The 25,268-nt window shown below is 35.7% G+C and overlaps 1 protein-coding gene across 1 annotated transcript in view; it reads right to left on the bottom strand.

Moving 5' to 3' along the window:
• Window positions 1-6,788: 6,788 nt before the first annotated feature.
• The window catches only part of nsun3 (NOP2/Sun RNA methyltransferase 3), a 48,188-nt gene continuing 29,708 nt past the window's right edge, over window positions 6,789-25,268 (bottom strand). Inside the window, exon 6 of the mRNA XM_056254433.1 lies at window positions 6,789-7,168. Within this exon, the coding sequence (XP_056110408.1) occupies window positions 6,901-7,168 (268 nt within the window). The 3' untranslated portion in view covers window positions 6,789-6,900. The remainder of the gene's footprint in view (window positions 7,169-25,268) is intronic.

Genomic DNA, 25,268 nt, shown 5'->3' with positions numbered 1-25,268 from the left:
CAACAACAGAATACTCCAGCATCGATACCTTACAAATGGCGGCTACGCCCATAATGCACTTTGTGTATCACGAGTGTGACGTCACCTGACAAAGACCGATTTATCAATTATCTGTCATGGTATGCAAATTAGCTTATTGCTATTTTTTTATATATATTGGTGCATCTCTGTTATAATATTAGTTGTTTGGGTAATAAAAAAAACTTCAGAGTGAATTATTCATGTCATTCTACCCCTGTGTAATATTTGTTTACAAAGCTTTGAAGAAAATCATAAAGTTTTTTGTATAACTCCAAATTCATTGTGAATAAATAACTTTTTAATGTGCATCTGCATTAAGCTTACAATGTAAGTGACATGAACAAAACTGTTCAAATTGATAATCACAATTATTTGCTTGACATTTAATCATCAGTCAACATTTTATGAATGCGATGGCTTTGCCTATTTGTCTATTAGAGTCTATAGCTCTACCAGCTTTGATGTTCAGATCAACTAAAACAAAACAAGATAAACACATGGTCATAATCACTGCCAGACTCCATGACAAGGCTTGATGTCCCATCATACTCCCTTTTGGGCTTGAATGTTAGTAGCTCTGCGACTAGTGTAAGGGAGAGATTATCAAGCGCTGTATGTTCCTGCTGTAGCTTCACTGCTGAGATTTTCGCTCTTCTTCTCTCTGCTTGATTATGCAAAGCAGGCCTATATTCTCCCTTTGAAGTGGGGTGAAGCTCGACACAGCTCAGCTGCCTCAGGGACAGCCTGCCAAAATAAGCAAATAAAAAAAGACAGGGTTCACATGGAGGTCAACAAAATGGCTGTTGTGGTCGAGGTCAGCCCATGTCGCAAATTTAGATTTTATAAAGAATGTGTCTGAAACGTATGGCAGCTGCCCATGCAGTCAGTCAATGACTTAACAGGCAAGGTTTTGTGTGCGAAGGCACCTGACCTCCTAAAGAAACTGGTTTCAGACAGGCTAATGATCTAAAAAATTATATATATTAGTAAATTGACTCCTTTCAATATTCTTTCATCTAACCGCTGAACTGCAGATCACTGTGGAATTGCACCTTTTTTTGTAAATGCAATCCATATGTGCAATGATTTGAACACACCTCTTCTATAATAAACATGTTTTTATTTTTAAATAAAAATTTATTTTATTATTTTTAAATGAAGAATGATGAAATAAGACTCAATAAAAGAATGAGCTGAAAAGAACATATACTAGTCCGGCATAATCTTATTTCCTAGAAAAATTATAATATTGTAACTAAACTGCTTCACTACTTATTTAAAAAAAAAAAGTTCTCAGTTCTCGGGTGGCGCTCTCGTGAACGCACTCAGAGCCCCACACAGAAGAAAATGAATGGTTGAAAAAAGTCGGTGTTTTAGTTTTTCTTTGAGCACAAAAAGTATTCTCGTCGCTTGATAAACTTACGGTTGAGCCACTGTAGTCACTTGGACTATTTTAACGATGTTTTTACTAACTTTTCTGGGCCGGCCCGGCAGAATGAAATTACATAGAAGCCTATGAAGGAGTGAGCCAGCTCTCAGATTTAATCATAAATATCTTGATTTGTGTTGCGAAGATGAACGAAAGTCTTACGGGGTTGGAACAACATGAGGGTGAGTAATTACTGACAGAATTTTCATTTTTGGGTGAACTAACCCTTTAAGGATAATGTGACATGCTCTTCAAACATAAAGCAAACCAACACTGCAGAGAAAAACTTCTGTCTCTCTGTGTACCATTACCTGTGAATACACTCCCATTTGACATTTCAACGTTCTGGAGGAGACACTTTGAAATCGTTGCCTGTTTACCTCATAATTAGTCCCATAAGCAACAGTGCAGAATGTGTATGAAGTAATTAACAGGCGAGATGAAGTTGACTCATTACAGCTGTTTCACTTGTGCACTCTGTCTGTTATCATAGAAGCTGCTCCATCATATCCTGTGCTGTTTTGATATCAGATTATGATACTAAAAGAGTCATGTATTTAGATCTATCGACTAGGAATGTTTGTGACTATTGGTTTCATTGTCAGTGAAAAATGTTATCTTAGTAATTGTATAAGTATTCATACACAAAGTGTAAATATTTTCATACATTTGCATAGTCACTGAAACATACGCTGTTAATGTATTATTGACGTAAATTGTATGTATTTTTTTTATATGAACAACTTTGGAGACATGCAAAGGTTTATGACTTTTAGGTTCATGAAATATTACATTTGTTGCATTCAATCGATATGATTAATTAAATGTGTAAAATGTTATCACATTTATTTAGCATATTTACACCGTTTGACATGAGTTTCATTATTTTCTGTGTGATTTCTGGTGCCATATTAAAATAATTTTTTAAGGATTTTATAACTTTATTCAAGCCTAAACTGTAAAACAATTTAATTAGTTCATAAACAACAACAATAATAACATTATTCAATCATTTCATCTTTATTTTAAACTGCTGTGGGACAGCTAAAAATATGACAAACGCACCATAAAATGACCATACGCATAAATCCATTATATTTCCGCATCGTATTCAAATTCCTCAGAAGCTCTCTCTCTCCCTGGATGGATGAATAGATGGATGGATAGACAGAGGGATGGATGGATGGATGGATGGTTACTTACAAATAGCCTACCTATACATAAGAGATCAGAGTGAAAAAGAAACTCAAGGCCTCATAATGTGACATTGTTTGCAAAATAACAACCGTCCATTATAACTACAATAAAATGAGGCAAAAACATCTCAAATATAAGCTATGCCTCGGTGAGCATGGGCATACACACTGTTGTTGAAGCTGTGAGCATATTTCCTCTATAAGCAGAGCCAGGCCAGTCATAAACAGACCCCCATTAACACTGGGGACTGTGTAGCAACCCGCAGAGTTGGCTTGGTATCTGCTGTGCAGGCCAGGAAAGCAATCTGAACATCAAACAGACACAGAGAGAGAGAGAGAGAGAGAGAGAGAGAGAGAGAGAGAGAGAGAGAGAGAGAGAGAGAGAGAGAGAGAGAGAGAGAGAGAGAGAGAGAGAGAGAGAGAGAGAGAGCAAAGGGCAACACCAGATTAAATCAGATATCAGTATGGGTCGTCAGCGCTCTGCCACCCACATGAGGACATAGATGAGACGGTTCAGCTACACATGAACTGAAGTGAAACAAAAGAGCCACGTACACACTGTGCTTAATCCAGTTCCGTTATTCACAGGGGTGACGACTGCATTTTACAACTGAATTCATGCCACAAAGATTCAGGTAGTGACAAGAAAATCATCATTAAACCTGTGTAGTTTGTACAAAACCGAAATGAACAAGTAGTTATTTGGGCGCAGTGTTGTTACTGTTACCTAAAATTAAAGGTAACACGATATTTCGATAATCCACCATGTCATCCACTTTAGACATTCTACTATCTAAAAGCAAGTTTGCACCCACATGTCACAACTAACTCTCTTTAGAGTAAGAGTAAACTGTGAGTGTGTACTGCTTAACATCTGCTAAAGCTGCTACTAACAGTCTACTCAAATGAGATATGCAGCTGCAAAGTTACTTAGCCTATATCAGGGTGTTTTCAGACATGTAGTTTGTTTGCTTTTTCTCCTTGCTTCTGTTTGTTTTATTAAGGAAACATTTCAAAAGTTCGACAATAAAAATCATGTGAGCGAACTTTGCCCTCATTGGTCAGAATATTCCAGATCTTCACAAAACCTCACCATTCGTTTGAAGGCGAGACCAATTTGGTTGAACCTGAACTTTCATGCATTCAGTTTCCTCCATAAAAATCGTAATGAACAGTGGAGAATTTCTCAACTCGTCACAGGTGTGTGAGTTTTTTCTGTCCTTCTCACAGTGGCATTATTAAAACAGCAGACATGGGGAGCTAGTGTAAATGTCAGTGGCTATTTTAAAGTCTTTACACAACCAGGGCCCATTTCTCAGACCGGCAATGGACTCTGCGCGATCTTTACTGAGTATGCTTTAACGTTTCCAGTCTATCGTTCCTCGCTCTCTCCTCTTTTCCTCTCTCCCTCTGAGAGGCAATAATTCATTTCCTGCGCGAATGAGCCGCTCACTGATTTGAAAGGGCAAGTGGAGCCCAATGCAGAAAATGGAAGGGCGAAGACACCTGCCATCCCGGCACAAACTCACACTGAGATATTTTTTTCTCCTTCCATATGCAAGCAGAGCTGCTCTAAAAAAACATTCCAGTTTGTTTTATTGTACATAAAATAGCAACATTGTGAGAAATCTGTGAAGTTAGCACCAGTTAATGTACCTCAGAACAGAAATTAAATTGTACCTTTATGTAACTTATCTACACTATGGATGGATAATTTGAGTGTAACTGAAAGTACCAGTTTTTTGAAGTGCAATGATATTTCACTCACACTTTTAAGGGTTTCACAGGTTATATATATATATATAAAAGTTTTGGAGGAGAAAAACTCAGCCCCAAGACAGTTAATAATTGATATGATACAAAACTGTGATGTATGTAACCATAAGATTACACAACTCAATTAACACAATTCAATAATCAAGTTTTTTACTACATAACCCTGTGACTCAATGTACATTTAAATAGTTTATTTATCATTTACCTACACATTCTAAGTGATCGTATGAACCACTGACAACTCCTAAATAATCGGTTGTAAATAATGCAATACTTCATTTAGAAATGATAATTAATAAAGTATGAAAATACAATTAATAAACATATTATAGATATGCTTATAAATCAAGAATAAAGCATTTATATCTGTATATATAAGCTGATTATTAATGTCTATTGATGCTTTATAAATGATGAATTAACTGTTAACTAATTCTTAACTAATGATTAATAGCGTGCAGTTATTATAAAGTGTTACCGAATTTATGAACGTCGTGAAAATTCCCACCGCAGTGTCATTTCCACCACATCTCAAATTATATATCATGTTTAAAATAATTTACCTTTTTAATATTTTTGGAATAAAATAACTGAAATAAGGCACAATTTGATTACGCACAATAGAAACTTTCCATTCAATGATATTTAACTTGATTTCTCTATTTTCTTCACATAGTTTATGAATATTATATTACCTTAAAAAAACTGTATTAAAGGAAATAGTTTGGTGTGCTGTAAGCAAAGCTCTAATTGTGGGACATAATAATAGAAGTAATAATTATAGAATTAACAATACATATTAAAATGGTTATTTAACTTATTTATTGTATAATGCATACAAAAACAGCACAATTCATATCTTACAAGTGAGCGTGGCAAGACAAATATTACAGGCTCAACATGTGATAGCATGTAATGGGCTTGACAGAAACATGAAATAATCATATGAACTGAATTTTTGGACCTCCACGCTTTTAGGCAAAACCCTAGTAGTACATCACACAAAGAACACAATCCTTAGAGTGAATCATGTTGGTTGCAGCATCAAGTTTTGGGTTGGCTTCTCTGCGGCAAGGATTAGAAAACTCATAAAGTTAGAAGTAAAAATGGATGGAGGCACGTACAGTAGAATCCCTGAGGACAGCGTGCAGCAATCCACAAAAGCGCTGAAATTTTGGAAGACGATTCATCTTCCAACAGGGCAATGACCTAAAACATACTGCAACAGAGCTTGAGCAATATTGCTCCGAAAGAATGAGCAAAAATTCCATTATCAAGACGTGCAATACCGACTTGGAGGCTATGGAGGCTGACAACCGTAATCCTGCCAGAGGTGATCCAACCAGGTTTAATCTTTGGGGGAGTGAATACTTGTATATTCAAATGCAGTTATAGTTAAATAAACCATCTAAGGTGCAGTTTATGTATAGCTGAAATAGCAACAAGCAGTGGATAGGATAATGTTGTTAATGTATAACCCTGTGTACTCTGCTGAAGTTTTTTCATAAAAATAAAGCTACAATGCTGCTATTATAGCACTTATAGACTGTTCCTTAAATGTATACACCTTGTCTAAGAGCCGAGGTGCATGCGATCTCATTTTCATATATCATATTAATGGTAAACATTCAAGGTGTGCTCTTCCATGATTCAGGAAAACTTTATGTTTTATTAGACACAATTTGTCATTGAGCTCAAAGGCTGACAACAGCGAAACCTCCTCAAGCAGTTCAGCTGAGACGTTTAAAAACACTTATGCAAAAGAGAAGAGACCTGAGCCCGCATTCATTACTCAAAACCTTGTTCAAGTGTTGCGTTCTGAGATTTCAAAACAGCCTTCACTTGCGAGAGATCATCTTAAGTGGTGCTTCAGCTGGAGGGTCGCCAGCGATTAACATTTCTGCCTAACCCGTGCCTTTGCCGTGGCATGGAAAAAATCAAAGTTCAGATGTAATTTCAATCAGATATACATGACCTTGCAAAAATACGTTTCTTTTGGAAATAAATTAATACTTTAATTCCGCAAGGATGCATTAAATTGATCAAACGTATCAGTAAAGACTTTTACATTGACACAAACAATTTCTATTTCTAATAAATGCAGTTATTTTGAACTTTCTATCCTGAAATCCTGAAAGACAATGTATAATGGCTTCCAAATTAAGCAGCACACAACTGTTTCCAACGTTGATAGGAAATTAGAATGATTTCTGAAGGATCATGTGAAGACTGGAATAATGATGCTGAAAATTCAGCTTCCATCACAGATATAAATTACTTTCAAATATAATAAAATAGAAAAGTTACTTTAAATTGTAATAATACTTCACATTATTAGTTTTTATTGTATTTTGAAGTGAAGTATTGTTTGTTTAGTGAAGAGGGCTAGGACAGTCATGACTCAAACCCATGCGAACACCCCAGCTCTGATGTGTTAAAAGTACAACTGCATGCTGCACCATGGCCCTATGTACGTTTTTAATATATTCTCCGTAATCGAGAAACATACATAGGTCCCCAAGTTTTACCCTTTAGCGGGATCACTAACTGTCCCACTGAAGGATGGAGGTGGGCAAAGTAGAAATGATCAGATAGAGAGTCAATTAACTGTTGCTCCAGGTCCAGAAGCTCCACCCCTGGATAAGACGCAAGGACCGCCTCCACAACTGATTGGTTCTCGGCTCGTGACATGGTGCAAGTGGAGTAGACAACCACTCCTCCAGGACGCACTGCTGCTAGTGCCGAACTGAAAAACAAGAAAAACCACAACCAACCAACCATTATTAACACTTTCTAAAAGTATGTTACTAAAACCAGTGGTGTTATTGTTAACTAAAACTAAAACTATTAAAAACATTTTCATTCATTGAAATAAAGCTGAGATAAAACAATATAACTATTACATGAAAAACTACTTGACCCGCACTCAAACACTGTAGTTGTAGTGGAGGCCTGGAAGAGTTTGCTTCGTGTTTACTTCGTCGACATTTCTGCGCTGCGAAAGCAAATCCACTTTCCATGCACTTCCAAAAGGATGAGGACTCTGGCTCCGAATTGATTCAGTAAAACCAACGCCTGTTCTAGTCACTGTGTATAAAGTGCTAAGGAAGCATCCAGAGCTGAAATTCAGATATGGTAATGGCGGTTTCATTTCTGACACACTTTGTAAGCGGTAGACCAATCACAAACACACTGGGCCTGGGCCATCTAACCAATCAGAGCAGAGTAAGCTTTCAGAAAGGATCCTTTATCAAACTGGTTCATACACTTTAAGAAAAGAGGTGACTCTGCACTGTGTTGTTTGACATTGGATACATGTAAACTGTTGTAGGAGACAAATTAATAACCTTTGAAAACAGCATAATAGGGGCAATTTAAGCACTAAAACAAAACATGACAAAAGCACAAAATTACTAAAATGAAATCACTCAAATTAAAATGTACAAATAAAAGCTAATTCAAAATATTAATAAACACTATAATAGTATATACATAATACTAAAATAATACTGAGAAAAAAAGGCTTGAAACTTTTTCCACAAATAGTCAGGTGCTTAACCTTAAAATGAAGTCAACCCCAGGAGGGTAGAATTAATATTTAAGCTGTTTTATTTTCATTATATGAGGTCTGCGATATTTGCAACGCTGTTACGATTTTGTCATTTTCTAGCAATACACTAAAATATAAAAAATATATATATAACTTTATATATTGTTTCTCATATTAATATTTTCATTATTAATATTAAATCATTTATTATTTGCAAAAAATCTGAAAATGCAATGAGATGCTATAAAAACATTCTTCCTGCCATACTGTGGGAAGGATACAAATGTTATCACTATGACAAAAATTTTAAACATTTTTGTACAAATTAGGAAACCATCCAACAGCAGGGTCGTGCATTAAATTTCGTACACATCAAAATAATGCTTTTGGTCATTCAATTTAGTTTACAAATAGGCTTTTTAAACCGTTCGTGTCAAAATTATGCCTTTATTGTTGTACGATTTAAAATTGTGCATAATATCGAAAAGGTCAAGAACTTTGCTCAAACGAAACAGAAACAAGAAAAATTAAAGCTGCTAGCAGCATTTAGCGGTGTTCAAGCATTTAAGACAGTTAAGACAGTTAAGACAGTTAAGCTCAAAAGCATCAAAAGACATTAAGGTTTATGTAGCAAGCATTTAACCACTGACATCATAGATGGAATAGACCATGTTTTAGCATGATTTGCCATGATATACAACATTTCAGTGTGATTGTTAATGATTTACTATGTTACAGTATGATTTACCATAGTTTACTATGATATACCGAGTTCTAGTATGATTCACCATGGTTTACCCTGTTCTTGCATGATTTACCACAATTGAACACATTCTAGTAGCCTATGATGTAATATGATTCTAGCATGCTTTATCGTAGTTTACCTTGATTTGTCTTAGTTTACCTTGATTTACCATGTTATAGGATGATTTACCAGGATTGTAACATGCTTTACCATGATTAATCACATTGCTAGCATGATTTACCATGATACACCATGTAATAATATTATTTACTGTGATTTACCATGTTTCTATCGTGATTTACCATGATTTACCACGTTGCTAGCAATTATGTGAAGCTTCAGAACAGTAAAGTGAATTGAAAGACAAAATATGATTGTGTTATTATAGTAATTGTCACATAAGGTTATTTTTTAGTGTCTAAATATATGAATGCAAAAGCACATGTGAAAAGACTATTAATAATTATAATGTCCAGCAGAGGGTAGTAGAAGACCACTTATTGCTATAGTACCACTTTTATTTTGAACTGCTTGGTTTAATCAGTATTGTGCACTAAAGCAAACCAGTCTTTCAATGTGAATTCCATTGTGCATGCTTACACACACACACACACACACACAATTTTGGGTTATGATATTGTGAAAATCTCTTTTTGTGGTCCTTAAGCATTTCAGATATTTATTTGTGATGTAAAAATATTAAACTTTCTAATAAATCATTATTTAATATTATATTATTTATTATAAATATTATTTCCAACATAATAAATATCTTTAAGCATTTGTTTGTTAGCCATTGCTGAAAACTGGTTAAAAAGATTAAAAATGTCTAATGCTGTTGCTCCCTCTAGTGGACAACAGCGGTTTTACAGCCTACATAAACGGTTGAAATGAATGACGGGAAATTCGCTTTTTTTTTTTTACTTATATCTCGGGAAGGAGAAAGTGAAAAAATCTGAAACTCAGAACTTAGATAGTGTTAGAGGAGCTAACACTATCTAAATGACTTTTCTAAATGGCTCTGTTATAGCCATACGAAAAATGCAAAAGTTCATGATTTACCACAATTGAACATATTCTAGTATGATTTAATATGATTCTAGCATGATTTACCATGTTATAGGATGATTTACCATGATATACCACATTCTAGAATGATTTACCGCAGGATTATAGCATGATTTGCCATGATACACCATGTAATAGTATTGTTTACAATGATTTACCATGTTTCACCATGTTTCTTCTTCAGAACCGGTGCCCAGTTAACCAATTCCCTGGAACCGTTAGTATGCCTGCTTAACGATTCCGCTTATCGGTTCCGCTCGTTGCAAATGTGTCATGACGTCACACACGAGCTGCGTTATTTTGATTCAGAACGCATCAAACATAACATCGAGGCAGAAGCGCTCGTTTGGTTATATTTCACGCGAAAAGACGACAATATATGAGGTGCCGTCTAGGGCTTAAATCAAACTTCATTCACGCACACAAATATGAAACACTTGCATATACACGTATACTAAGTAGTCAAACATACATGTATACTGCTGAATGCTCAAACAAATACATATGAAATGCACAACGACACACCTAAAGTCGCTCACGCATACATGCAAACTCTACACACCCGAGATGCGCGAAACTCTCCAGGCACATACTCATATGAGACGCACGCGCGCACACACAACTTAAACTGGAATGTCACTGTTTCTGTCACTGCGACTTCACGAACGGGTGAACACGCGCATGCACACACACATCACTTTTGAAGTAAAATTGAGGATGCAGTGCATGTAATGCATCGAGATATCAAATTGAACTGAATCGATAACATGATAATCGTAATCGAACCGAACCGTGAGACCATTGTAGGTTCACACCCCTAATACTCTGTGCTGTGTCAGCGAGTTAATAATAATTAACAAACAAAATAAGTTATAAGTTCAATAAGTTAATACAAACAAACAAATTTGTACTTATTCCCTCACCCAATGAGAATCGATAAGAGAATCGATAAGGAATCGAATCGATAAGCAATATCGATAATGGAATCGGAATTGTTAAATTCTTATCAATTCCAATCCCTAATCAAGTGTGTCAAAATGAAAGTGAGCCAATAAGTGGTCTTCTACTGCCCTCTGCTGGTCACACAAGTGCTTACACACACACACACGGGATATGTTATTGTGAAAATCTCTTTTAATGGTGTATAAGCATGCATTTAACATATTTCTTTGTGATGTAATAATATAAAACTATATTAAAACTAATAAAAAAATAGCTTTAAGCGTTTGTTTGTTAGCCAATGCTGAAAGCTGATAAAAAAAGATAAAAAATATCGGTAACACTTTACAATAAGGTTCATTTATTAAACAGTAGTTAATGTATTAATCAACATGAACCATGAGCAATACATTTGTTACTGTTTTTGTTCATCTTTGTTAACATTAGTTAATACAAATCCAGCTGTTCATTGTTAGTTCATGTTAGTTCACAGTGCATTAACTAATGTTAACAAGATTTTAATAAAGTATTTGTAAATGTTGAAATTAACATTAACAAAGATTAAAAAATGCTGAAGGAGTATTGTTCATTCTTAGTTAATGTTAACTACATTAGTTAACATTAACTAAGAATTCGTCGCGGGGGGCGTTCCCGAGCCCCGCGACGATAGATTTGGATCAAGAACCCCGAGAGAACCTTACCTAGCGTGCAGAGACTTTCTGTTTTCGAGTTATGAGTGAATTTGTACTTGGGGGGCGTGGCCCAACGTTATACTTTCGTATTTTAGCCTTCCTGTGACACAATTGTAAATAGTAATAAATAAAATAAATAAATAAATGCAGTCCATAATACTCCAATAGATGAATTTGGACAAAATGTGATTGTAAATGTTAAAATAATGATTTAATAAAGTCTACATTTCAATTATATATAACAATATTAGGGAGTAGTATGATGAAATGACAGCAGGGGGCAGTAAAATACCACTTATTGGCTGTTATAGCCATCCAAAATGTTACAGCCATCCAATTTACACTATTATAGCCATTCAAATGAAGAAGTTCAACCTTTTCTGATAATTATATATCTAGAGAGTGCAGATAATTGTACTGCACTGGTTTTAAACATTAAGATATAAAAATTATACGATCATAGATGGAAAAGACCATTTACAGCCAATACAGGCAATTTACCATAGGAAATACATGGTTTTAAACCTTTTCAACTGTTATAGCGCCACCTATTGTCTGATCTCCATGAAACTTTTCATGCATGTTCATGATGTTATGTCACATATGCTCACCAATTTTTGTGAAGTTCTGAGTTTTTATTTATGATTTATAGGCTTTTGAGTGTGTTTTGACACGCCCCTTCTTATAAATGACCCTGTTACAGTAAACCAAAGGGCAAAGTTCAACTTTTTTTCAATGATTATTGATCTAGAGAGTCCAGAGAATTGTCCTAGACTGGTCTGGTTCCGATCGGGCGAAAATCCAGGGACTAGTTCGCAAAAGTAGGTTTTTAACATATTCGTGAATATTTAATGAACGATTTGATTGACAGCAATGGTTCTAGAGGCAAAGTTGTTCAACCTGAGGAGATGTATCAAATGATATGCATATTTTGGGGATGTGTGCAACACCACGTGATTACAGAGCCGTAAAACTCGTTAGCGCCCACTAGTGGCCAATTTCTTTCAAAACTCTTACAGACCTCTTTGGCCATGAGTCGAACATGCCCATCGAGTTTCGTTCCGATTGGCCTCCGTTAACCTCGTCTAATAGGTGCTCAAATTCATTGGCCGATGGCGGCCATGTTTTTTTAGTTACGCCAATTTCCTCATACACATACATGGCACCTTGGACCAAGACACTGCATACCAATTTTCAAGTCAATCGGACTAACGGTCAGGTTGTCATAGCCCCATTTAGGTTTTTTGTGTGTTATAGCGCCACCTAGTGTTAGGTCGACGCGATTTTTTTACTGTGACCTCAGATTGAACTCATACACATGTGTTCCAAGTTTGGTGAAGATATCTCATTTCTTTCTCGAGTTATAGCCATTTTAGTAAAATAGGCTCCTCCCACAACGATCATATTTCTCCCCCTAGCGACCGTGAATCGAAAATTCAACTTTTTTTCAATGAATATTGATATTCAGACTCCAGAGAACATGTATGCATTTGTCTGGTTTTGATCGGGCGAAAAACCAGGGACTAGTTCGCAAAAGTAGGTTTTTGACAAAATTCAAAATGGCGGAAAAATTTGCATACCGGAAATGAAATCGGAGATATACGTTTTTTACGTCAGGCCTCCAGCTTTCCAATGATATAAGACACTTGAGTCTACGACATACGGTTTAGGAGTTATGAGCAGTTTCGCGCAATTGATTGCTGTAGCGCCACCTATAGGCCAATCGGGGTCATACTTTCTGAGGCTCTCCTCGATTTTTGTACTACCATCTGACAAAGTTTCAGAGCTCCAGCCCTTACGGTTTGTTCTGCACGATGCGTTTTACGGCAGAAGAATAATAATAATAATAATAATTAAAGCTGCAAGCAGCATTTAGCGGTGTTCAAGCAGTTAAGGCCTTTAAGGCCGTTAAACACATAAGCATTTAAGACATTAATTTTATTTAGCATACATTTAACCACTGACATAATAGATGGAAAACACCATTTACAGCCAATACAGGCAATTTACCATAGGAAATATATGGTTTTAAAGCTTTTTAACAGTTATAGCGCCACCTATGGTCCGATCTCCATGAAACTTTGCATGCTTCCTCACCATGGTATGACACATATGCTCATCAATTTTTGTGAAGTTCTGAGTTTGTATTTATGATTTATAGGCTTTTGAGTGTGTTTTGACACGCCCCTTTTTATAAATGATCCTGTTATAATAAACCAAATTGCAAATTTCAACTTTTTTTCAATAATTATTGATCTAGAGAGTCCAGAGAATTGTCCTACACTGGTCTGGTTCCGATCGGGCAAAAAACCAGGGACTAGTTCGCAAAAGTAGGTTTTTAACATATTCGTGAATATTTAATGAACGATTTGATTGACAGCAATGGTTCTAGAGGCAAAGTTGTTCACCATGAGGAGATCTATCAAATGATATGCATTTTGGGGGGATGTGTGCAACACCACGTGATTACAGAGCCGTAAAACTCGTTAGCGCCAACTAGTGGCCGATTTCTTTCAAAATTCTTACAGACCTCTTGGGCCATGAGATGAACATGCCCATCGAGTTTCGTTCCGATTGGCCTTCGTTAACCTTGTCTCATAGGTGCTTAAACTTCATTGGTCGATGGTGGCCATGTTTTTTGAGATACGCCAATATCCTTTTATACATACATGGTACCTTGGACCAAGACACTGCATACCAAATTTCGAGTCAATCGGACTAACGGTCAGGTGGCCACACCCCCTTTTATGTTTTTTTAATGTTATAGCGCCACCTAGTGTTCGATCGTCGCGATTTTTTTACTGTCACCTCAAATTGAGCTCATACATAGCTGTACCGAGTTTGGTAAAAATATCTCATTTCGTTCACGAGTTATAGCCATTTTAGTAAAATAGGCTCCGCCTCCTGCGAACGTTTTGACGCCCCTTAGTGACAGTGAATCGAAATTTCAACTTTTTTTCAATAATTATTGATATTCAGACTCCAGAGAACATTTCTGCACTGGTTTGGTTCTGATCGGGCAAAAAACCTAGGACTAGTTCGCAAAAGTAGGTTTTGGACAAAACCGGAAATAGCGAAAAAATTTGCATACCGGAAATGAAATCCTTGAGGCCTTTTTTGTTCGGCTTGAGCCAAGGATTCCAATGATATAAGACACTTGAGGCTGGGACAAAGGGTTATTGAGATTTAAGGAAAATAGTGCCATTTTTTTGTTTTTTGCGCTATAGCGCCACCTATGGGCCAATCGGGCTCATAATTTGATAACCTCTCCTCGATTTTTGTACTACCTACTGGCAAAGTTTCAGAGCTCCAGCACTTACGGTTTGGGCTGCACGATGCGTTTTAGGGGAAAATAATAATAATAATAATAATTAAAGCTGCAAGCAGCATTTTAGCGGCGTTCAAGCAGTTAAGGCCTTTCAGGCCGTTAAGCACAAAAGCATGAAAAGACATTAAGTTTTATGTAGCAAGCATGATTTACCATGATATACTACATTTCAGTGTGATTTTTCATGATTTACCATGTTCCAGTATGATTTACCATGAATCTAACATGATTTTCCATAGTTTACCTTGATATACCATGTTATATGATGATTTACAATGATATAGCACATTCTAGAATAATTTACCAGGATTCTAGCATGATTTACCTTTTTTACTATGATTTACCATGTTTCTGGCGTTATTTACCATGATTTATCACGTTGACAGCAATTATATGAAGCATAAGAACAATTGAAGTGATAAACTCTGACAAAATATGAATGTGTTATAATAGTAATCGTTATATAAGTGATTTTATAGTGTCTATATACAAAAAAAGACTATTAATAAGAAGAGTGGCCAGCAGAGGGCAGTAGAAGACCACTTATTGGCTCACTTTCATTTTCAACTACTTTGTTTCTCCAGTATTCTCCACTGAAGCAAACCATTTTTTTCATGTTAACTCCATAATGCATGCTTACACACACACACACACACACACACACACACACACACACATTTTTGGGATATGGTATTGTGAAAATCTGTTTTAATGGTATATGAGCATTTCACATATTTCTTTGCAATGTAATAATATAAAACTAAATAAAGAAAATGCTTTGAGCATTTGTTTGTTAGCCAATGCTGAAAGCTGATAAAAAAGATTAAAAATATCTAATGCTGCTGCTCCATCTAGTGGACAACAGTGCTATTACAGCCTACTTATACAATAGGCCATGTTTTTCATATAATTTAATCTACACACTCTCATTCTGATGTAGATAGAGACACTTGGAACTTCAGGAGCCAATGTGACTCAATTGCCACTTCAATAGACGATTTTTGACTAAATGTTATTGTAAATGTTAAAATAGTGAATTTATAAAGTCTAAATATTACTTATAGTTGAGTAGTGTGACAAAATGACTTTTTTTAAACAGCAGGGGGCAGTAAAATACCACTTATTGGCTGTTAGCCTTTTTTCAAGCAGTTATAGCTGTTCTTGACCTTTTTTTTAAGAAGCTATGAGCATTTATTGAAAAGATATTGGCTTTCGGTCAAGGTTACATATTGAATTGACCCTATTATAGTCATACAAATGAAGAAGTTATACATTTTTCTATAATTATTGTTCTAGAGAGTACAGAGCAATAGATGAATTTTGACAAAATGTGATTGTAAATGTTAAAATAATGATTTAATAAAGTCTAAATATCAATTATATATAAAAATATTAGAGAGTAGTATGATGAAATGACAGCAGGGGGCAGTAAAATACCACTTATTGGCTGTTATAGCCATCCAAGCTGTTATAGCTGTCATAGCCATCCGATTTACACTCTATTATAGCCATCCAAATTAAGTAATTATACCTTTTCTGATAATTATTGATCTAGAGAGTCCAGATAATTGTACTGCACTGGTTTTAAACATTAAGATATGAAAATTATACGATCATAGATGGAAAAGACCATTTACAGCCAATAAAGGCAATTTACCATAGGAAATACATGGTTTTAAAGCTTTTCAACAGTTATAGCGCCACCTATTGTCCAATCTCCATGAAACTTTGCATGCTTCTTCACCATGGTATGACACATATGCTCATCAATTTTTGTGAAGTTCTGAGTTTTTATTTATGATTTATAGGCTTTTGAGTGTGTTTTGACACACCCCTTTTATAAATGACCCTGTTATAGCAAAGCAAAGGACAAAGTTCAACTTTTTTTCGATAATTATTGATCTAGAGTGTCCAGAGAATTGTCCTAGACTGGTCTGGTTCCAATCGGGCGAAAAACCAGGGACTAGTTTGCAAAAGTAGGTTTTTAACATATTCGTGAATATTTAATGAACGGTTTGATTGACAGCAATGGTTCTAGAGGCAAAGTTGTTCAACATGAGGAGATCTATCAAATGATATGCATATTGTGGGGATGTGTGCAACACCACGTGATTACAGAGCCGTAAAACTCGTTAGCGCCAACTAGTGGCCGATTTCTTTCAAAACTCTTACAGACCTCTTGGGCCATGAGCCGAACATGCCCATAGAGTTTCGTTCCGATTGGCCTCCGTTAACCTCGTCTCACAGGTGCTCAAACTTCATTGGCCGATGGCGGCCATGTTTTTTGAGATACGCCAATATCCTTTTACACATAAATGGCACCTTGGACCAAGACACTGCATACCAATTTTCAAGTCAATCGGACAAACGGTCAGGTGGCCACACCCCCTTTTATGTTTTTTTAATGTTATAGCGCCACCTAGTGTTAGATCGACGCGGTTTTTTTACTGTGACCCCAAACTGTCCTCATACACAAGTGTGTTAAGTTTGGTGAAGATATCTCATTTACTTCTTGAGTTATAGACGTTTTAGTAAAATAGGCTCCTCCCACAACGTTCATTTTGCGCCCCCTAGCAACCGGAAATCGAAATTTCAACTTTTTTTTGATAATTATTGATATTCAGACTCCAGAGAACATTTCTGCACTGGTTTGGTTCCGATCGGGCGAAAAACCAGGGACTAGTTCGCAAAAGTAGGTTTTGGACAAAACCGGAAATAGCGGAAAAATTTGCATACCGGAAATGAAATCGGAGATATACGTTTTTTAAGTCAAGAGTCCAGCTTTCCAATGATATAAGACACTTGAGTCTACGACATAGGGTCTAGGAGTTATGATCACTTTCGCGTTTTTGTTGCTATAGCGCCACCTATGGGCCAATCGGGCTCATACTTTCTCAACCTCTCCTCGATTTCTGTGCTACCTTAATCCCAAATATGAAGTCTCTAGCACTTACGGTTTGGTCTGCACGACGCGTTTTACGGCAGAATAATAATAATAATAATAATAATAATAATAATTAAAGCTGCTAGCAGCATTTAGCGGTGTTCAAGCAGTTAAGGCCTTTAAGGCCGTTAAGCACAAAAGCATCAAAAGACATTAAGTTTTATGTAGCAAGCATGATTTACCATGATATACTACATTTCAGTGTGATTTTTCATGATTTAACATGTTCCAGTATGATTTACCATGAATCTAACATGATTTTCCATAGTTTACCTTGATATACCATGTTATATGATGATTTACCATGATATAGCACATTCTAGAATAATTTACCAGGATTCTTGCATGATTTACCTTTTTTACTATGATTTACCATGTTTCTGGCATTATTTACCATGATTTACCACGTTGATAGCAATTATATGAAGCATAAGAACAATTGAAGTGATAAACTCTGACAAAATATGAATGTGTTATAATAGTAATTGTTATATCAGTGATTTTATAGTGTCTATATACAAAAAAAGACTATTAATAAGAAGAATGGCCAGCAGAGGGCAGTAGAAGACCACTTATTGGCTCACTTTCATTTTCAACTACTTTGTTTCTCCAGTATTCTCCACTGAAGCAAACCATTTTTTTCATGTTAACTCCATAATGCATGCTTACACACACACACACACACACACACATTTTTGGGATATGTTATTGTGAAAATCAGTTTTAATGGTATATGAGCATTTCACATATTTCTTTGCAATGTAATAATATAAAACTAATTAAAGAAAATGCTTTAAGCATTTGTTTGTTAGCCAATGCTGAAAGCTGATAAAAAAAGATAATGCTGCTGCTCCATCTAGTGGACAACAGTGCTATTACAGCCTACTTATACAATAGGCCATGTTTTTCATATAATTTAATCTACACACGCTCATTCTGATGTAGATAGAGACATTTGGAACTTCAGGATCCAATGTGACTCAATTGTCACTTCAATAGATGATTTTTGACTAAATGTTATTGTAAATGTTAAAATAGTGAATTTATAAAGTCTAAATATTAATTATAGTTGAGTAGTGTGACAAAATGACTTTTTTTAAACAGCAGGGGGCAGTAAAATACCACTTATTGGCTGTTAGCCTTTTTCAAGCTGTTATAGCTGTTCTTGACCTTTTTTTAAGAAGCTATGAGCATTTATTGAAAAGATATTGGCTTTCGCTCAAGGCTACATATTGAAGTGACCCTATTATAGTCATCCAAATGAAGAAGTTATACATTTTCCTATAATTATTGTTCTAGAGAGTACAGAGCAATAGATGAATTTTGACAAAATGTGATTGTAAATGTTAAAATAATGATTTAATAAAGTCTAAATATCAATTATATATAAAAATATTAGAGAGTAGTATGATGAAATGACAGCAGGGGGCAGTAAAATACCACTTTTTGGCTGTTATAGCCATCCAAGCTGTTATAGCTGTTATAGCCATCCGATTTACACTCTATTATAGCCATCCAAATGAAGTAATTATACCTTTTCTGATAATTATTGATCTAGAGAGTCCAGATAATTGTACTGCACTGGTTTTAAACATTAAGATATGAAAATTATACGATCATAGATGGAAAAGACCATTTACAGCCAATACAGGCAATTTACCATAGGAAATGTATGGTTTTAAAGCTTTTCAACAGTTATAGCGCCACCTATTGTCCGATCTCCATGAAACTTTGCATGCTTCTTCACCATGGTATGACACATATGCTCATCAATTTTTGAGAAGTTCTGAGTTTTTATTTATGATTTATAGGCTTTTGAGTGTGTTTTGACACGCCCCTTTTTATAAATGATCCTGTTATAATGAACCAAATGGCAAATTTCAACTTTTTTTCAATAATTATTGATCTAGAGAGTCCAGAGAATTGTCCTAGACTGGTCTGGTTCCAATCGGGCGAAAAACCAGGGACTAGTTCGCAAAAGTAGGTTTTTAACATATTCGTGAATATTTAATGAACGGTTTGAAAGACAGCAATGGTTCTAGAGGCAAAGTTGTTCATCATGAGGAGATCTATCAAATGATATGCATTTTGTGGGGATGTGTGCAACACCACGTGATTACAGAGCCGTAAAACTCGTTAGCGCCAACTAGTGGCCGATTTCTTTCAAAACTCTTACAGACCTCTTGGCCCATGAGTCGAACATGCCCATTGAGTTTCGTTCCGATTGGCCTCCGTTAACCTCGTCTCACAGGTGCTCAAATTTCATTGGCCGATGGCGGCCATGTTTTTTGAGATACGCCAATGTCCTCATAGACATACATGCCACCTTGGACCAAGACACTGCATACCAATTTTCAGGTAAATCGGACTAACGGTCAGGTGGCCACACCCCCTTTTATGTTTTTTTAATGTTATAGCGCCACCTAGTGTTAGATCGACGCGGTTTTTTTACTGTGACCCCACACTGTCCTCATACACATGTGTGTCAAGTTTGGTGAAGATATCTCATTTCGTTCTCGAGTTATAGCCATTTTTGTAAAATAGGCTCCTCCCACAACGTTCATTTTGCGCCCCCTAGCAACCGGAAATCGAAATTTCAACTTTTTTTCAATAATTATTGATATTCAGACTCCAGAGAACATTTCTACACTGGTTTGGTTCCGATCGGGCAAAAAACCAGGGACTAGTTCGCAAAAGTAGTTTTTCAACAAAATTCAAAATGGCGGAAAATCTATCATGGCGGAAATGAAATCGGAGATATACGTTTTTTAAGTTAAGAGTCCAGCTTTCCAATGATATAAGACACTTGAGTCTACGCCTTACGGTTTAGGAGTTATGAGCCGTTACGCGCAATTGATTGCTGTAGCGCCACCTATAGGCCAATCGGGGTCATACTCTCTGAACCTCTCCTCGATTTTTGTACTACCATCTGACAAAGTTTCAGAGCTCCAGCACTTACGGTTTGGGCTGCACGATGCGTTTTAGGGGAAAATAATAATAATAATAATAATAATAAAAATCAGTACAAATACAATAGGTTTTCAGCACTTCGTGCTTGAACACCTAATAATAAAAATCAGTACAAATACAATAGGTTTTCAGCACTTCGTGCTTGAACACCTAATAATAAAAATCGGAACGAATACAATAGGTTTTCAGCACTTCGTGCTTGAACACCTAATTAAAGCTGCAAGCAGCATTTAGCGGTGTTCAAGCAGTTAAGGCCTTTAAGGCCGTTAAGCACAAAATCATCAAAAGACATTAAGTTTTATGTAGCAAGCATTATTTACCATGATATACTACATTTCAGTGTGATTTTTCATGATTTACCATGTTCCAGTATGATTTACCATGAATCTAACATGATTTTCCATAGTTTACCTTGATATACCATGTTATAGGATGATTTACCATGATATAGCACATTCTAGAATAATTTACCAGGATTCTAGCATGATTTACCTTTTTTACTATGATTTACCATGTTTCTGGCGTTATTTATTATGATTTACCACGTTGATAGCAATTATATGAAGCATAAGAACAATTGAAGTGATAAACTCTGACAAAATATGAATGTGTTATAATAGTAATTGTTATATAAGTGATTTTATAGTGTCTATATACATATAAATGCAAAAGCACATGTGAAAAGACTATTAATAAGAAGAGTGGCCAGCAGAGGGCAGTAGAAGACCACTTATTGGCTCACTTTCATTTTCAGCTACTTTGTTTCTCCAGTATTCTCCACTGAAGCAAACAATTTTTTTCATGTTAACTCCATAATGCATGCTTACACACACACACACACATTTTTGGGATATGTTATTGTGAAAATCTGTTTTAATGGTATATGAGCATTTCACATATTTCTTTGCAATGTAATAATATAAAAGTAATTAAAGAAAATGCTTTAAGCATTTGTTTGTTAGCCAATGCTGAAAGCTGATAAAAAAGATTAAAAATGTCTAATGCTGCTGCTCCATCTAGTGGACAACAGTGCTATTACAGCCTACTTATACAATAGGCCATGTTTTTCATATCATTTAATCTACACACGCTCATTCTGATGTAGATAGAGACATTTGGAACTTCAGGAGCCAATGTGACTCAATTGTCACTTCAATAGACGATTTTTGACTAAATGTTATTGTAAATGTTAAAATAGTGAATTTATAAAGTCTAAATATTAATTATAGTTGAGTAGTGTGACAAAATGACTTTTTTTAAACAGCAGGGGGCAGTAAAATACCACTTATTGGCTGTTAGCCTTTTTCAAGCTGTTATAGCTGTTCTTGACCTTATTTTAAGAAGCTATGAGCATTTATTGAAAAGATATTGGCTTTCGGTCAAGGCTACATATTGATGTGACCCTATTATAGTCATCCAAATGAAGAAGTTATACATTTTCCTATAATTATTGTTCTAGAGAGTACAGAGCAATAGATGAATTTTGACAAAATGTGATTGTAAATGTTAAAATAATGATTTAATAAAGTCTAAATATCAATTATATATAAAAATATTAGAGAGTAGTATGATGAAATGACAGCAGGGGCAGTAAAATACCACTTATTGGCTGTTATAGCCATCCAAGCTGTTATAGCTGTTATAGCCATCCGATTTACACTCTATTATAGCCATCCAAATGAAGTAATTATACCTTTTCTGATAATTATTGATCTAGAGAGTCCAGATAATTGTACTGCACTGGTTTTAAACATTAATATATGAAAAATATAAGATCATAGATGGAAAAGACCATTTACAGCCAATACAGGCAATTTACCATAGGAAATGTATGGTTTTAAAGCTTTTCAACAGTTATAGCGCCACCTATTGTCCGATCTCCATGAAACTTTGCATGCTTCTTCAGCATGGTATGACACATATGCTCATCAATTTTTGTGAAGTTCTGAGTTTTTATTTATGATTTATAGGCTTTTGAGTGTGTTTTGACACACCCCTTTTATAAATGACCCTGTTATAGCGAAGCGAAGGGCAAAGTTCAACTTTTTTTCAATAATTATTGATCTAGAGAGTCCAGAGAATTGTCCTAGACTGGTCTGGTTCCGATCGGGCGAAAAACCAGGGACTAGTTCGCAAAAGTAGGTTTTTAACATATTCATGAATATTTAATGAACGGTTTGATTGACAGCAATGGTTCTAGAGGCAAAGTTGTTCAACATGAGGAGATCTATCAAATGATATGCATATTTTGGGGATGTGTGCAACACCACGTGATTACAGAGCCGTAAAACTCGTTAGCGCCAACTAGTGGCCGATTTCTTTCAAAACTCTTACAGACCTCTTGGGCCATGAGTCGAACATGCCCATCGAGTTTCGTTCCGATTGGCCTCCGTTAACCTCGTCTCAACTTCATTGGTCGATGGCGGCCATGTTTTTTGAGATACGCCAATGTCCTCTTACACATACATGGGGCCTTGGACCAAGACACTGCATACCAATTTTCAGGTCAATCGGACTAACGGTCAGCCCTTTATATGTTTTTTCCATGTTATAGCGCCACCTAGTGTTCGATCGTTGCGATTTTTTTACTGTGACCTCAGATTGAACTCATTCACATGTGTACCAAGTTTGGTGAAGCTATCTCATTTCCTTACCGAGTTATAGCCATTTTAGTAAAATAGGCTCCTCCCACAATGTTAATTTTGCGCCCCCTAGCGACTGAAAATCGAAATTTCAACTTTTTTTCGATAATTATTAACATTCAGACTCCAAAGAACATTTCTGCACTGGTTTGGTTCCGATCGGACAAAAAACCAGGGACTAGTTCGCAAAAGTAGTTTTTTGACAAAATTCAAAATGGCGGAAAATCTATATTGGCGGAAATTAAATCGGAGATATACGTTTTTTTCGTCAGGTGACCAGCTTTCCAGTGATATAAGACACTTGAGTCTACGACTTACGGTCTAGGAGTTATGAGCAGTTTTGTGCAATTGGTTGCTATAGCGCCACCTATGGGCCAATCGGGCTCATAATTTGATAACCTCTCCTCGATTTTTGTACTACCTACTGGCCAAGTTTCAAGTCTCTAGCACTTACGGTTTGGGCTGCACGATGCGTTTTACGGCGGAAGAAAAATAATAATAATAATAATAATTAAAGCTGCAAGCAGCATTTAGCGGTGTTCAAGCAGTTAAGGCCTTTAAGGCCGTTAAGCACAAAAGCATCAGAAGACATTAAGTTGTATGTAGCAAGCATTTAACCACTGAGATCATAGATAGAATAGACCATGTTTTAGCATGATTTACCATGATATACCCCATTTCAGTGTGATTTTTCATTATTTACAATGTTCCAGTATGATTTACCATGAATGTAGCATGATTTACCATAGTTTACCATGATATACCAAGTTCTAGTATGATTCACCATGATTTATCCTGTTCTAGCATGATTTACCACAATTGAACGTATTCTAGTATGATTTAATATGATTCTAGCATGATTTACCATGTTATAGGATGATTTACCATGATATACCACATTCTAGAATGATTTACTGCAGGATTGTAGCATGATTTGCCATGATACACCATGTAATAGTATTGTTTACAATGATTTACCATGTTTCTATCGTGATTTACCATGATGCACCATATTGCTAGCATTAATGTGAAGTGTCAATAAAAATGAAGTGATAAACTTTGACAAAATATGATTGTGTTATAATAGTCAACATGGAAAAACTGATTTGCTTTAGTGCAGAATACTGGTGAAAATCAAGTGTGTCAAAATGAAAGTGAGCCAATAAGTGGTCTTCTACTGCCCTCTGCTGGTCACTCTACTTATTAATAAAGTGTTTTCACAAGTGCTTTTGCATTCATATGCAGACATATGCTTACACACACACACACACACACACACATGGGATATGTTATTGTGAAAATCTCTTTTAATGGTGTATAAGCATTTATTTCACATATTTCTTTGTGATGTAATAATATAAAACTATATTAAAACTAATTAAAAAATAGCTTTAAGCGTTTGTTTGTTAGCCAATGCTGAAAGCTGATAAAAAAAGATTAAAAATGTCGGTAACACTTTACAATAAGGTTCATTTATTAAACATTAGTTAATGTATTAATTAACATGAACTAACCATGAGCAATACATTTGTTACTGTTTTTGTTCATCTTTGTTAACACTAGAACGGCCACGACGGTCATTTTGACCGTTTTGAATTTTATATCTGCAATAACTTTGTTGAAAAAAAAATAAAAAATCCTGCTGATACCTGACTTTTCCTAAAAGTGTCTGTATTTTCATTTAAAATGTTTTTAATATAAATTACACAAAAGGCAAACAAACAAATGAACATATTTACCTATTTCGGCCATAGACGGTCATATTGACCGCACTGAATTTCGCGGGATTCTTTTGTTACATTTCTCGCGGTTGACCTTTGTCTATTAGGAAATAATCAGAAGATTCAATTGCAAAATGACAGATATGTTTATTGAGAGCTGGTCAGATGCTGGGAGAGTCAAGGTGTGCAAATGTCCGGTATGAAGCCCTTGGCAGCACAGGGACGCTGGAGTGAGTGCTGAACCAGG

This window comes from Rhinichthys klamathensis, unplaced genomic scaffold, assembly GCF_029890125.1.
Source record: "Rhinichthys klamathensis goyatoka isolate OS25496 unplaced genomic scaffold, OSU_Roscu_1.1 h1tg000111l_1, whole genome shotgun sequence".
NCBI lineage: Eukaryota > Metazoa > Chordata > Actinopteri > Cypriniformes > Leuciscidae > Rhinichthys > Rhinichthys klamathensis.
This window is presented reverse-complemented; position numbering and strand designations above follow the sequence as displayed.